Here is a 14,769-nt window from a genome sequence, read left to right on the forward strand (position 1 = left end):
CACAGCAGGCCTACTCGGCGACGGTTGGTCCCGCCCGTGGGAGGAGGTGTGATGTAATTCATCAGTTTGGTGCTTGATCATCACACAGCGCCTCGTAGGCCAGATGTCTTCGTCACGGGGGTCTTTAGTGGGGGGGGGGGGGGGGGGGGGGGGGTCTGGTCGCCATAAATCCCGGCGGATTTATTTTGGGCCCGATGGATAAATATTTCCAGTGACATTGTGCGCTGCCGCCGTTCAATTGGCAAAAAGGAAGAGACCCGATGGAAGATGGCATATTTCGACGTTTTGTTTTTCAGTAAGTAGAAGGAGCCAGCAAAAAGGTGACGGGAGACGAGAAAGGTCAAAAGGTCAACGGTGTATTGCCCTGTCCGGGATTTAATATTGTCACACACAAACAAGGTCATGGCTGGTTGCTGGTCATGCTCATGGATCAAGTGTCAAGTACCTGAAAGACAATCCATGAATCCATTTTTTTTATTCATGAATAAATGAAACATTCCTTCATTTTTGTATTTGAGAGGAATTTCCATCCCAAAATGATTTCAAGTTTCATATCTGACGATGATAAATTATGCGGCGAAAATATGAACAACAGAATAAATAATCCTTCAGCAACTGACTTTGGGGTGGATCCTTGCAAGACTCGTCACTCATTGACTGCCAGACCATGTGCCAAAAATGCGTCCGCTCCAGTGCCAGGGTTTTTGTTATTGTCACTTGAATTCCTGGAATATTGACTTTTAGGACAACATCAACATTCATTTCAGTGTAAGAAACTTTAGACTCTCTTCTTTTATCAAAAAATGAGTTAATTCCCAAGTTATATGGGTCTGAAGTTATCTGAGCTTGAAATGGGGGCAACTGTACAAAATACAATACATACATATTGGTTGATATAGCGCTAACATGGACATAAGGGAAATCCTGCCCCCTCGTGGAAGGGAAAAAACATTGCCAGAGGCCTGACCAGTGCTTTATAAGCCCTCAAACAGGAAAAACCAAAACCCGAATGGAGCTCCACGTCATGCTTTTCAATTTCCAAATAAAGAACACGGCACAAGTGGGAGAATTTCAATCAAAATGTTCAATTGAAGTCGGGGAAGCTTTTAAAAAGTTGAGTTGCAATGTGACGCCGACCGGTCGCTGTTGGAGACGATTTGGAAAAGGTTGTCGGAACGTGGCGGCAAACACCGGCACTCCTCAGCAATCACCTGCGGCTTTTTCGAGCGGTCGATCAAGGGCTGCGGTCGCCGGCGATCGGTCATCGGAGCTCAGTCGTTAGCTGTCGTCGGCGAGGTCGTCACGCTCCAACGGCGGGCCGCCAAAGATCGGCGCCGCCGCGCCGGCGAGATGGAACCCTCCTCGTGATGCGCCTTCGCTCGGCGGCTGGTCGACCACCCGTTGGCAGTGCGAGCGGTGTCTCATGAAGCTGTCGCGCCACATGAAGCTTCTGGCGCAGGCGTGGCAGCGGTACGGCTTGTGGCCCGTATGGGTCTTCATGTGCTCCGTCAGGTGATGCTTCATCTTGAACTTCTTGCCACAAACAGGGCAGCGGAAGGGTCGCAGGTCCAGGTGCATGTTGACGTGTCGCTCCCGCATGCTCTTGTGCGTGAAGGTCTTGCCGCAGTGGCACATGAAGACTTTGGCCGAGCCCCCCGCGCCTCTGCCGACGTCGCCTGGCGGCACGGCGGGGCCGTGCTCCGCCATTTTCAAAGCGCCGCCGCCGCCGAGGGGAGGTGCCGCGACGTCCGTTGTTGATGTTTGCCCGTAGACCAGGATCTGGTTGCCCTGTAAAATGCCATTCCAATTTATTTATTATTATTATTTAATTTCGTTTCATTTCAAAGCCATTGCGTCAAACATTGGGCTACATAGGCTCTTATTTGTATGTCATTATTATTGTTATTGTATCATCATAGTTATGATTATTATGATTACTGCTTGGCTGGGTATCTAGCTAGCTACCTAGCTGGATATCAATGTGCTATCTATTAGCTATCTGGCTGGCTAGCTAGCTTTCTAGCTGAATATCTATTAGTTATACGGCTATCTAGCTACCTGTCTATCTATTAGCTATCTAGATTTCTATCTATTTAAGTTAATTCCAGGTTGAGTGAACGCTGGCTCATGTGGCTGCCGCTGCTCACCCACAAAAAAAGTGATCCTATGACTGTAAAGTGACCTTGAGTTTTGAAAGGCGCTTAATGGATTATTATTATTAACTTTTAACTTTATATTTAACTATTAACTTGCCTGCATGTCCAGAGGGAAGAGCTGGGTGTGGGTCAGAACCTGAGCCGGGAGGCCCGGGAGGCCCGGGAGGCCCTGGAGGTCCGGTGCGGCTCGGTTGGCACCCAGAGTCGGAATCAAACCCACCGAAGAGTCTTGGAGTTGCTGAGCTAAGGTGGCGTCCAGCAAGCCGCCCGTCAACTTGAGGAAGTCCTCCGAAGATTCCGAGTAGTCCATCTGGACACACGGACGGGAGACATCATGTGGACGTTTGGCATGGGGGTGTGGGTGGGGCATTTTGAGCAATTCAAGCAAAAACAAAATGGCGGCAACATTTAATTGACGGGAGCAAGAGCAGATGAGCGGAGGCTCTCTGACCTGCGCGTCAGAGAAGGCCCGCACGTGCGAGATGCCAACGTCGCCGGCGTCCCCCTCCTGGCCCCTCTCGTCCTCCTCCGGCATCGCCCGCCCACCCGACACCACGACGAGGTCGCGGTCGTCGGGCCGCTCGGCTTTGACCACCACCCACTGCTTGCGGGACGCCACGCTGGGCGGGACGTAGGCGGAGCGCCGCCGCGGAGACGCGCCGCCCCCGCCGACCTTTGCGGGACGGACCGGCCGGGCCAATTAGGCTTTGCCGCCCGTGCAAGTCCAAAAGTGGTAAATCGAAAAGTGGCCTTTGTCACCTGATACGACGAAACCCCAAAACTGTCACTGACCCCCACGTCGTCCTCCGACACCGAGCGGGACTTCTTCCTGCCGCTTCCTGCTCTTTTCCGGTGGCGGTACGCCGCCGGATCCTCCTCCTCGTCGTCGTCCTCCTCGCCGAAGGCCGTGTCGCCGGGTACGCCGTTGCCTCCCCCTCCGGCTGAGGCGGTGGCCGCTCCCGGGCTGAAGTAGTTAGTGCTGCTGGGAGATTGGCTCTCGTTGGCTCGCGGGGGCTCCTGAAGGCTTTCTGACACACATTTTGGGAACAGGACAAACTCGCTGGCATCATCAAGCGGCGACAAAATGTGTCCTGACTTTTATTTTGCTTTGTTTTTTTTTATGCAAACAAGAATCTGTTTCACGTACACAAGCCTGAAACTGCTTTCCATTGACAACTTTCAATTCAACAGTTCTTAACTCATTCACTGCCATTCAAAAATTTATTTGGGAATTGAAAAGCATGACGTGGAGCGCCATTCCTGAATTTGTTCGGGTTTTGTTTTTTTTTTCCCGATAGTGCTGGCCATGGCCTCTAGCAATGCTTTTATTTTCCACAAGAGGGCATCATTTGCCTTTTGTCCATGTTAGCGCTCTGTTCCAGCTTCAACTGTTGTTAAAGCGCTATATAAACCAATATTGCATTGTATTTTGTACAGCAGCCCCCCGCCCATTTCAAGCTCAGATAACTCCACACCCATATCACTTAGGAATTAACTTTTTTTCTGGTGAAAGAAGAGAGTAAAGTTTTTAACGCTGTATTGAATGTTAAAGGACAACCGACGTCACTTTTTTGTTTTTTAACTGACACCAGAAAAACGTTTTATAGCATCTAAAATACCCAAAACACGCAGTATGATATTTTTAGTCAAAGGCAAAACACCAATAAAAATGACTTAAAGTGTCCAAAATCTGCAAAAAATTGAGCTGCGAATTGGGCATTTTCAGAAAGTCCCGCCCCCATTTTGTGACGTCACGCCAAGACGTCTTGCATTGCTTGAGAATCAATACAATGGCTTCAGATTCGGAGAATGTGCTTTCTTGTTACACATCCAGTTATGAATATGATTCAAATAGCTCTGAAGAGCAAAGCATACATGTTTGCAATCGATTAAAGAATTTATTTGGGCCATTTTGAGGCTACATTGGGGCAAAATCTCTCACCAAAAAAAGAGGCACAAAATGGCGACATACTGTGGCCACCTCCGTTTCCACAGGCTGATAAATTCTTAAATGGCGCTTGGACGCCCTCTGGCGGCTTTTGGGTGCAACACGAGGTCCCCAGACCAAACAACTACAGCAAAATACAGTAAAGTCTCGTTATATCGATATCGGATATATCGATAGTCCCGGTTATATCGATACTATTTCTATGCACGCACGGAGAAAATTACATGCAAACAGGGTCGGATATATCGCTAGTCCCGGTTATATCGATATTTTTTCGGACTCCCTTGAATATCGATATAACGAGACTTTACTGTACTATTGACGTGATGGAAGGACAATGCGACAATGCGTCCTTTTCACGGTCAACAGGCGGTCCTTTTCTGACGTCACGTACGGACTCGTCACCAACTAAAAAACAAGACTTCCTGAATGTTCAGCGCGAGTCTTAAAACGTAAAATATAGCTATATGCAGTGGAATCTTATTAAAATACGCTCAGTAGAAGTCATTTAAAGTGATTTTACAAATTATGGACACAACTTGTCCGGGGATGTCGGTTGTCCTTTAATGTAGTCTTAAAACTCAATATTCTATAGGTCCTACAATTTGAGTAAAAATGATACAAACCTTGCCACTGTAGTGGACACATTTTTGCACATCGACTGCCAGTGAAGGAGTTAAAACAATCATAAATCATACGTAGTAAGCCGCCACCCACATTTGCATCTATTTATCTGGCTAACTATGTAGCTATCTAGTTGCTGTCTATTAGCTATCTGGCTATCTAGCTGGCTGGCTGGCTATCTAGCTAGCTATCTATTAGCTACCTAGCTAGATAGATATCTATCTGGTTATCTGTTAGATTGCTATTAGCTAGCTAGCTTTCTATCTATTTGAGTTATTCCAGGTTGAGTGAACGCTGGCGTGTGTGGCTGCCGCTGCGCACCCACAGGAAAAAAAATATCCTGTGACTGTAAAGTGACATTGAGAGTTTTGAAAGGCGCTTAGAAATTAAATGGATTATTATTATTATTATTATTATTATTATTATTATTATTATTATAAAATGGATTTAGTGTCGCAATCATATTTCATACTTTCCACACTTGCGTACGAGGCCTGCATGTCTTGGGACCCCGCCAGCTGAACTTGACCAAGACCACCGCCATTAGTCGAGTCGCCGTCGCCTCTGCCGCCGCCTGCGACGCCACCTCTGGCGCTTCCCCCCGCTGACCTGCCTTCCTTGAGGAGTTCTGTGCATTTGTCCACAATGTGCCACATCTGCAGGACGCTTCCCACCGTCAGGTAGTTGACGATGTCCTCGCGCAGCATCCGTAGCTGACCCGTGTAGGCGCAACGCAGCACGCTCTCAAACGCCAGCGGGTCCATCACCGCCGGGATGGACACGCTGGACATGTTCTTCAGCAGGACCTTCACAGCACACGACGAACATCGATTTGAGCCAGTCAAGCGCACATTTTTCTGAGGATTTGTGACGCCGTTCTCACCTGGTCGTGGAAGTACGGCGACGAGGCGGCCAGGACGCAGCGATGGGCCTTGAACATGTGACCTTGGACGTGGATGGAGAGGTCACAGAGGCGACCATCCTCCCTCTGCTGGTTCAGGCCGTCCAGGACCGAGGATTGGGAGCTCGGGAAGCACACCTGCACCACAGAATCGTCGCTGCTGTCCACTTCCACCGAAGCGGACTGCATCTGAGTCCATCAAAGACATGCTATGTACTCCCAAAAATATAGCAATAAAATAAACAATTGGACCTCGATTTACCTACGTCAGCGAGATACAGTGACATGCATAGCAATTAAATGATGGCAGTAGCTAAAAAATCATGCCGTTTGTCCACCTGTTGATTTCGAACTAATGAATGATGGCTTTAAATTACAAATTTCCCCATTGTGGGACGAATAAAAGGTTTCTGATTCTGATTCTTTAAGTCAAAATGAAAAAAAAAAACGATTTCATTTTGCGTTAATCTGAGAGTAAACTAAAACAAACCTAATCCTGATTATACATATGCTTTTAGTGACAGTTTTCCTTGTTAATTATACAAATGTAACACCTGCACCGCTCATAAAATTAGCTGTTAACGCAGTGCGCTCGCAAACCACAACTAAAATATTGGCGTATGGCAACGTCATTTGAAACTAAACATTTGGACAGAATCCCCTTCTACCTGTACAGATGTGCCTTTAGCATGCTAGCAGGTTAGCTACTGTCATCGAACAAACAGACCGAAAAATGGCGGAGCGCCCGCCAGTCTTTACCGACCTTCTTGTCTTTTCTACTCAGAGAAGACCCCCGCGATGCGGGCCACGCCGGCCATGCCAGTCGTAATCGCCGCTCGAACCAGGCTCGGAAATTTGGAAGGCATTTCTGGAAGCTGTTTAGCCTCCTTATCTACAGACGGTGACGCGGCCCCTTTAAGATGGACCCGGCCTACGACACAGAGGAGAGACCAACGGAAAGAGATACCGCCATTTTCTTTGACTGATAAAACGACTTTTCCGCCACATTGGTTGTGGCGCACAGGGATCTCGAAACAACGGGTTAGACACCTGCATCGGCGCAAAAAATAAATGCAGTACACAAATTAAAAAAAATATAAGAAAAGAGTTTCAACAGAATGCGTACAAATATGTACAACACTTGTTTGGTAAAAGCGAACGAAGTAAATGCATTGATTTGGCCATGTTCGACCTTCTTCGCAAAAAAAAAAAAATACATTAAAATAGCGAGTTAATCAGTATAAATTGTGATTTGCTTTCGAGAGTCCCGTTCGAGTCAGGCGAAGGAGAGTCCGATTTTTACCTTTTTCTTCTTCCTATCTAAATGTTACCCTTGGTGAACATATTCCGACGTTTTTTTGCTCGTCTTGTGGTTCTCGTCTATATTGAAGCGCGACTTCGATTCAGTGACTGCGTGAGCTCGGCCGCAGTTTACTCTTCACAGATATTTATAATAATAATACATTTTAGGACTACGGAAGAGGATTAGAGGACTTTGAAGTTCTGATTGTGATGTAATATAGGGAAAGAGATGCCCATTTCACGGTAAGATCAGAGCATTGTCATCAAATGTCGCGGCTCAATTCTTTGCAGATTTTGGACACTGTCATTTTTATTGGTGTTTTGCATTTGAATAAAAATATACTGCGTGTTTTGGGTATTTTAGATGCTATCAAACGTTTTTCTGATGTCAGTTAAGAAACAAAAAAGTGACGTCGGTTGTCCTTTAACTCAACTATGATCAAACGCTGCAGAACGGAGGTGAAAGGTTACAACGTGACGAACGCTGACTCCACACTCACGCCACCCTATGATCGGTCATTCACGAGTGGTTTCGTTTACCGTGGAAAATGGCGAGTCAATTTCACGTCTCAAACATGAACCCGAATCGCATACTAAAAAGTTCTGCAACCTTGCCATGGTTACACAACACATCGTCTTCAGACGCTACCTTGTCGACATCTTGCGGTCACTATGAGGTATGCTCTCATGGACAACTTCCGGGATACCCAAATCTGTAGACAAGCTGTTTAACTTTAAAAGAAGCGCGTCGACCTGACATTGGCCATGGTGGACGTGGCAAACGTGTGGACATGTGTCCTAGATTGGATTTGCCGTTATTAGTCTCGCAGTTGAGAAATTTACATTTCACAGCAGCAAAGTGATGAAAGGAATGAAAGTAGAAAAACAAAATACAGGAGCTGCGGGAAAGGCAGCCACTCTTGCGGCGCCGCCTTGAAGTCAAAAGAACAAAAAAAAACTCTTCTTTTCCTTTCGACAAAAAAACTAAATAACAAATATGACAGCACAAAGACAATATGACAAAACAAAGACACGGTCATTCATCTTAAGCACTTTCTGTACCCTCTGTTACATGAAGCAGTTCTAGATGAAATACGAGAGGATCAAAGCATCTTTTCACCAGTGGAATGGCGGGTCTTGGAAAGCAACGACGACAGACATTTGTTTTGGCACCCCCATAAAAACTAAATTTTATGTATTGATGGGCCAGGTGTGCACTGGGACCGGTCAATCACAATGGGGCAGTGGTGAAATGTGTTTTTCGGCTTCATCATTACAGGCTCTCAAATCATTGGCTGAATAACTTTGCGTCGCTTCATAATATGCCCACTTGAAATGAAAACCACAGGAGCAGGAATGAATGGGGTATCATGTATTTATCAACAAAATCAGAATACCAGAATCAGAATACCTTTATTCGTCCCGCAATGGGGAAATTTGCAGTCCACAGCAGCAATTGAAGAGGGATGGGGTTGGGATGGGAGTGAAAGGATAGAAAACAAGATATTCTAAGCAAAATATTGAAAATAGGATAATTATCTGTGAATCCAACAATTTGGCGGGATCAATCAGTAAGAAAACCTTGGCCAGAGGCATCAAAATTACTTTTATTAGATTAATAAGAAAAAAATGAGCTCAAAAGTAGGGGCAGCAACCATTTTCTCCCTACTTTCGGTTGGTGCTGGCTGTGCCGATCACACAGTCGTTGACCTGCCAAGGCGACAGGAAAAAGACATAAAGACATCACATGATGACTCCCCCCCATCCTATGCCAACTAAAGTCAATAATATTCACATTAAAAAATAAAACATGCCAGGGTGAGACTCACCTTGCTGGCGAACCGCAGAGAATTGAGTGTTTCCCCAAAGCTGTCTGGCTCCGGGGCAACATTGACGAACATCAGACTGGTGACAAAACAAGCAACTCAGTGGCTGAGCAACAGTTCAGATGCGAATAAATCAGAAAAATACATTCCCGATTTCATCATTTTTCTGCTACAAATTGGGAATTTCTCCACTGAGACCAATAAAGGTCTTCTCTTCTTCTAAATCAACGCTTTTTAAGGGAAGACAAAAAGTTGTTACTGACGTTTTGCTGTTGCCGCCCAGGCAGCCCTGCAGCAGGTAGGTGAGCTTGGAGTTCCTGTAAGGGATGAAAGTCTCCTGCAACACACAAACAAGCGCTTTGTTAGGTCCACGAACACGTGACGCGGCGTCAAGCCTTCAAGGTCCGAAGACCACCGACGGGAGAGGAGCGAGACGGCGGCCTTTGTTCCCTTACCTTGTTGGCCAGTGCGGTGATGACGATACCCAACTTGGACAAGGAGCCGTTGATGGCGGTCATCTCTTTGAAGCGCTCGCCCTGGGACTGACTCTTCACCATCCGCTCGCTACCCGCCAGGTCCACCAGACACAGAGTGGCTGGACACACAAGCAACAGTTTACAGGGTTGGGAAACAAACACTGGGTGGGAAAACATTTCTTGACCAGACGGCGAGGCGCACAAAATGCTGGTCATTTGAGACCTCCGCACTCACAGCTGCTTTTGACGTCCCTGCCCGCGTTGACGCCCTCAATATCGAGCTGGAAGATGGAATGCGAGCGGGACGAACGGTCGTTTTGGGTCGTGTGGGCCGTGGAGCGGTTCTGGTTGGCCAAGGCAATCAAGCACAGAACCTGCGGTGGCCGGGAAGAAAAGAGGGAGACATCAGGTTGTGGTTCCTCAGTTTGCGACCCGGCGCACCGTCCAACCCGTGTGCATGCGGTACCTGGTCCTCGTTGGAGACCTTCTTGTAAGTGAGGTTGGTGATGGTCATCCGATTGTCGACGGACTTGCGGATTTCATGTTCTGGCCTCTTGCTGGCCTTGTCCGTGTAGAGCAGGTCGCGCAGGCACTCGTTGTAAATCTCCACAAAGCTGGCCGTGAAGGAGAACTGCCGGGATGACAGCGAACGCGTCACGGACCAGCAACGCGTGTGGCCTGGTGTTGGCCAACTTTGGCAACATTTTGACACGTTATCCAAGACGGAGAACGAGATGGCGACGCATGCTCACAGGCTGTTAGATGGCACGAACACCCTTCAGCCCATCCCAAACAGTCACACGGACGCCGTCCGTCCAACCAAGCAAGCAAGCAACCAACCCACCTCCCATCCTTGGGCGGCAAGCTTGTGGGTGGCGCCGAAGATCTGCTGCACCGCTCTAGGAATCATGCCGCGGCCCGGGTGGTCTTCAGTCCCCTCCATGGTGTACGTCTTGCCGCTTCCAGTCTGACCGTAGGCAAAACAGCACACGTTGTAGCCGTCCAGCGCCGACTGCACCAGCATGGAGATCTCCTCAAACACCTGCTCGGAAACCAGGCGGAGAGGCGAGTGGATCTTGGTTACAAAAAAGGGACACGTGGCGGTTTGGGGCCGGATGGCCATTGGCGTACCTCCTGCTGGCTTGCCTCGGGGCCAAAGACGCGGTCAAAAGAGAAGTTGTAGTTCTTCTGGGTCTCAGTGGTCTTGCCTGTGTGAGACTGAGAGCAGACATTTTTGAAGAGACTATTTTGGATAAAGAAAACGACTAAATGGAAATGGACAGCGACCCCAATATTCAAGTTGTTTTCTCTGAACGCAAAGCAATTCCAACGCTGCCCGGGTTGCCCCTCGGCCTGGCTCACCTCCTCCGTTTTGGCCAGCGTGATGGCCTTTCCGTCGTCGGCTGGCAGATGGATGTGTTTGCCCAGGCCGCCGTCCACTTGGGGGCGCACTCGGCAAAACACCCGAATGTTGCCCTGCGAGCAAATTGGCAACATTGACGGCGGGAGCTTGGGCGGGCGCGGCGGTACGCTAGCTGTCAAAGGGACTGGCCTTGAGCTCCTGAATGTGATTGTGGAGCTGGCGTCGCTCCATCTCGCCCAGGTGGAGCTCGCCCTCCAGGCGGGCTGCACGGTCCCCTAGCAAGCGGACCTCCTCCTCGGCGGCCTGCAGGCGAGCCTGCGTGCAGGCCAGCGTGGAATCCTGCTGCGACAGCCTCATCTGCAACACCACGCAAGCAAATGTCAAAATAAATAAGCCCTCGGACAACTTGCGGACGGGCGGGCGTCACCTTCAAGGTTTGGATCTCTATTTCCTGACTGTGGCGGAGCGTCTCCATCACGGTGTTTTTTTCTTGCAAGTTGTTGAGCTCCGCACGCAGCGTCTCGTTTTCGCGGGTGACCTTGTGCAACTCGTCCTGGACCCCGCACAGGGCCTGCAGCCGTTCCTGCTTCTCACTGGAATTGAAAGGCAAAAGAGGCCCGTTGGGGTTTTCTTACGCTGCACCACAGTGAGTGACAAGCGTTTTTTTTCTTCTCGTTTTTAAACAATTGCAAGAGTGCAGAATGCATCGGAAACTCAAGTTGCTCTTAAAACTAAGAACTGCCAGAGGCCACCGTGAGACGCCAGCTTTCCATAAGTTAGAGGTGGTGGGTGTCCCCACCTGATTTCCTTCTCCATCTCAGCCACTCTCGATTGCGACTCGGCAAGCGAGTCCATCAGATTCTCTCGCGCCAGGTTGGCAGACTTCATTTTGCTCTGGTAGTCTTGGATCTTCCCCTTCATGTCGCTGACCTTGCCCTTCATGTCCCACGGTTGCCTGCGGGTGGCACCCCCAACGGCGCCTATGGAGACACACGTTGGTCAGACAGAAAGAAGCCCACCAAAGACGCCTTTGGTTCGGTGGGCTTGAGTTGAGCATCACGCGGTTGCTTTGACCTGCTTTTGGGTTCGAGGGGCCCACCCTTGCTGCCGTTTTGCCCCCCTTTGGCATGGTGGACGGCACGGGCGCTTTGCGGAGGCCTGACGGGGCAGATCAAGCAGCAAAGTCAGCCAGCGTGCCGGGTGAGCGTCGACTACCCACCCCCTTCTTACCCATGGAGGGGGCGACGGCCACCGTCGCGGCTCTGACGCCTCGCATCGGTCTGGCTGCGGAGGAGAGGGGGGGGGGTTAAATTCACGTTTCTGTGCAGCCAGGATACAAAATCGCAATTTTGCCCAATTTGAAAGGCAAATGTAAAAGCATGTTAGGAAATAATTACTAGCAGCTCACCCCAACACCAAATGTACCCATATTTATGTCAGATTAGCTTTACACCTGCGGCTTTAAATTCGGGCTCAACAATTTGGGAAAATAATCTCGCGGCATTTGCGATTGGATGGGGAATCAACTTACAATCGGGTGCCCTGGTTGCCGTGACGGGGGCCCGTCTGGTGCCCAGAACAGTGGCGGCGAGAGGCGGCTTGACAGGCCCAGGCTCTTTGCGGGACTTCTTCTGCGGGGGGCAAATGTTTCAAATCATACATTTACATAAACATCAATCCATCCAAACAGACAGATAGACAGACGTCATTGTGGTTGTCAGTGCAATGGTATATCCTTGCTCACGATTGGATTGAATTTGGATGTCTTTTGCAGAAGATCATGCAAATGACGTGTTGATTTTTTTGGGATGCGGGGAATGTAACCAGTTGAATGATCACTTTAAAAAAGGGGGTTGTCAACGGGTCCGCTTTCATCAGGTGCTAATTTAAGATGAGAGCAGATTGGTCGTTTGTTTCCTTGTGATTGACTGGCAACCAGTTCAGGGTGTCCCCAACTTACTGGCCGAAGACACCTGGAATAGGACACATCACCTCCCCCCCGGTTAGGAAAATGAATGATTCCAATTGTGTTGGTTCTTTCAACAGTTTCCGTCTTTCTGCGTGTTGTTTTGACATGAAGCTAAATTGAGTTGTTCGATTTGTATTTTGGGTGCTTACTCTCTGGTTAAAACTAAAGTGTCTGGAATATAAATGGGGAAGCCAAGAGAAAGTGTGTCTTACCTGAACAGGCTGCGCGCTCGGAACGTTCTCCGAGTTGTCCCAGACCCGCTTGGTCGCCATTACCGGCAGTCGAGACATCGGTCGCTAGCTCGAAAGAACAGATTAAAAACGTCGTTAAAAAAGAGCGTCGTAGCGCCTCGATGTTGTCTGGGCTGTTAGTAAAATAAAATGAGTTAAATACGCGAGCTCGGTGGCTTTTCTCGAAGAGAAAACGTCCTGCTGCTGATTTGCCGTCCAAGTTTCCGGCGGTTAAAAATTTGAACGGCAACAGTTTTCATGGCGGCGCAAATGGGCTGACGCAATTGGCTGAGCCCATATAAGACCCAGCCCCTTATTACGTCATCTGTTTTAACCATTTACTTGGCTCAATAACAAATGTCGCAACAAGGGGGCACAAGCCAGTGTCTTATTGTGCCGGTCCCAAGCCCGGATAAATACAGAGGGTTGTGTCAGGAAGGGCATCCGACGTAAAAAAAAAAAAAAATCGCCAAAACAAATATAAGAATCAAACTTCTGAATCCCATACCGGATCGGTCGAGGCCCGGGTTAACAACGACCGCCATTGGGACTGTTGACCTTCAGGGTGCTAGTGGAAAATTGACTACTGTTGGTCGAAGAAGGAGAGGAGGGAGGTGTGCCCGGAGGAAAAGAGAGAAATGGAACGCCAAGAGTATAGAACTAAGAGTAGGAACTTTGAATGTCGGAACAATGACAGGTAAAAGTCGAGAGCTGGTTGACATGATGCAGAGAAGGAAGGTAGACATACTGTGTGTCCAGGAAACCAGGTGGAAAGGGAGCAAGGCTAGAAGCTTAGGGTCAGCAAAAGAGCAGAAAGAGAAATGGGGTTGGGGTTATCTTAAAAGAGGAGTTTGTTAGGAATGTCTTAGAAGTAAAACGAGTATCAGATAGAATGATGAGTCTGAAGCTAGAAATTGAAGGCGTGATGTTCAATGTTGTTTTTGGGTATGCCCCACAAGTAGGATGGACAAGTAGAATTTTGCTTGGACTTTGATGAAGTCATATACAACATCTCGAGACGTGAGACGGTTGTAATTGGTGGAGACTTCAATGGACACGTTGGCACAGGAAACAAAGATGATGGATAGGTTTGGACTCCATATGAGGAACGCTGAAGGACAGATGGTGGTTGACTTTGCTAAGAGAATGCAAATGGCTATTGTGAATACTTTCTTTCAGAAGAGACAGGAGCATAGGATGACATATTAAGAGTGGAGGCAGAAGTACACGGGTAGACTACATTTTGTGTCAACGGCGCCATCTAAAGGAAATCAGTGACTGCAAAGTAGTGGTTAGTGAGAGATTAGCCAGACAGCATAGGTTGGTGGTGTGTAGGATGACGCTGGCAGTGAGGAAGATGAAGAAACCAATGGCTGAAGTGAGGACAAAATGGTGGAAGTTGAAAAAGGAAGAGTGTTTCATAACATTTAGGAAGGAGATAAGACAAGACCACTGGGTGGATGGAAGGCAGGCTAAGGAGGATGGAAGTAAGGAAGGCAGCAGGTCCGGATGACATCAGTTCCTGACTCCTCAAGACCTGCTCCGAGTCATTGTCCAGCACTTGTTCAACCTGAGCCTCAAGCTGGGCAGGCAGGTGGCGGAGAAACTAGAGATGTGGAGATATGCCCTGGAAAGGAGAGGAATGAAGATCAGTCGCAGCAAGACGGAATATATGTGTGAATGAGAGGGATCCAAGTGCAAGAGTGATGCTACAGGGGGAAGAGATAAAGAAGGTGGATGATTTTAAGTACTTGGGGTCAACTGTCCAGAGCAATGGAGAGTGTGGAAAAGAGGTGAAGAAGCGTGTCCAGGCAGGCTGTGGAAAACGTCATGCCTGGTCCCAGTGCCCAAGATTGCCCACCCAAAGGAGCTCAACAGCTACAGACCAGTGGCACTGACGTGTCACCTGATGAAGACGCTGGAGAGACTCGTCCTCGCCCACATGCGACCGCTGGCAAGCTCATCGCTGGACCC

The 14,769-nt window shown here is 48.6% G+C and overlaps 2 protein-coding genes across 3 annotated transcripts; both read right to left on the reverse strand.

The window, feature by feature from the left end:
* Positions 1 to 340: 340 nt before the first annotated feature.
* Positions 341 to 7,157, reverse strand: zbtb22b (zinc finger and BTB domain containing 22b). 2 transcript variants are annotated; one of them, XM_089023843.1, is made up of 8 exons: positions 6,933 to 7,157; positions 6,393 to 6,560; positions 5,612 to 5,818; positions 5,201 to 5,534; positions 2,916 to 3,184; positions 2,608 to 2,829; positions 2,254 to 2,466; positions 341 to 1,788 (listed from the first exon to the last, which is right to left on the reverse strand). In XM_089023843.1, exons 3-8 carry the CDS (start codon positions 5,816 to 5,818, stop codon positions 1,279 to 1,281), a joined length of 1,755 nt encoding a protein of 584 aa, XP_088879969.1. In that variant the 5' UTR covers positions 6,393 to 6,560; positions 6,933 to 7,157; the 3' UTR covers positions 341 to 1,278. The 2 variants fall into 2 exon arrangements, with proteins under 2 accessions (XP_088879969.1, XP_088879968.1); XM_089023842.1 differs by lacking the exon at positions 6,933 to 7,157 and having other exon boundaries at positions 6,393 to 6,790.
* A 1,361-nt stretch (positions 7,158 to 8,518) lies between these two features.
* Positions 8,519 to 12,987, reverse strand: kifc1 (kinesin family member C1). Its single transcript, XM_089023286.1, has 17 exons — positions 12,959 to 12,987; positions 12,778 to 12,861; positions 12,128 to 12,227; positions 11,827 to 11,880; positions 11,671 to 11,754; positions 11,396 to 11,576; positions 11,024 to 11,189; positions 10,786 to 10,953; positions 10,596 to 10,709; positions 10,365 to 10,451; positions 10,078 to 10,275; positions 9,700 to 9,864; positions 9,469 to 9,607; positions 9,213 to 9,352; positions 9,021 to 9,094; positions 8,761 to 8,836; positions 8,519 to 8,641 (listed from the first exon to the last, which is right to left on the reverse strand). The coding sequence occupies exons 2-17, from the start codon at positions 12,853 to 12,855 to the stop codon at positions 8,597 to 8,599; spliced, it is 1,869 nt and encodes a 622-aa protein (XP_088879412.1). The 5' UTR covers positions 12,856 to 12,861; positions 12,959 to 12,987; the 3' UTR covers positions 8,519 to 8,596.
* Between the last annotated feature and the right edge of the window lie 1,782 nt (positions 12,988 to 14,769).

The sequence above is a fragment of the Hippocampus bargibanti genome, linkage group LG20 (genome assembly GCF_051943395.1).
Source record: "Hippocampus bargibanti isolate YZ-2025 linkage group LG20, ASM5194339v1, whole genome shotgun sequence".
Taxonomy (NCBI): domain Eukaryota; kingdom Metazoa; phylum Chordata; class Actinopteri; order Syngnathiformes; family Syngnathidae; genus Hippocampus; species Hippocampus bargibanti.

What these genes read in the sequence shown, in the direction of transcription:
- kifc1 (XM_089023286.1), bottom strand. Translation starts at nt 12,855, where the DNA reads ATGTCTCGACTGCCGGTAATGGCGACCAAGCGGGTCTGGGACAACTCG. An exon ending in GGCCGTCGCCCCCTCCATGG is followed by an intron (nt 11,755 to 11,826) that starts GTAAGAAGGGGG and finishes CTGCCCCGTCAG; the next exon opens with GCCTCCGCAAAGCGCCCGTG. An exon ending in CGCTGGCCAAAACGGAGGAG is followed by an intron (nt 10,452 to 10,595) that starts GTGAGCCAGGCC and finishes GTCTGCTCTCAG; the next exon opens with TCTCACACAGGCAAGACCAC.
- zbtb22b (XM_089023843.1), bottom strand. Translation starts at nt 5,818, where the DNA reads ATGCAGTCCGCTTCGGTGGAAGTGGACAGCAGCGACGATTCTGTGGTG. An exon ending in CGCCGTACTTCCACGACCAG is followed by an intron (nt 5,535 to 5,611) that starts GTGAGAACGGCG and finishes TGTGCTGTGAAG; the next exon opens with GTCCTGCTGAAGAACATGTC. An exon ending in GGGCCTTCTCTGACGCGCAG is followed by an intron (nt 2,467 to 2,607) that starts GTCAGAGAGCCT and finishes CCGTGTGTCCAG; the next exon opens with ATGGACTACTCGGAATCTTC.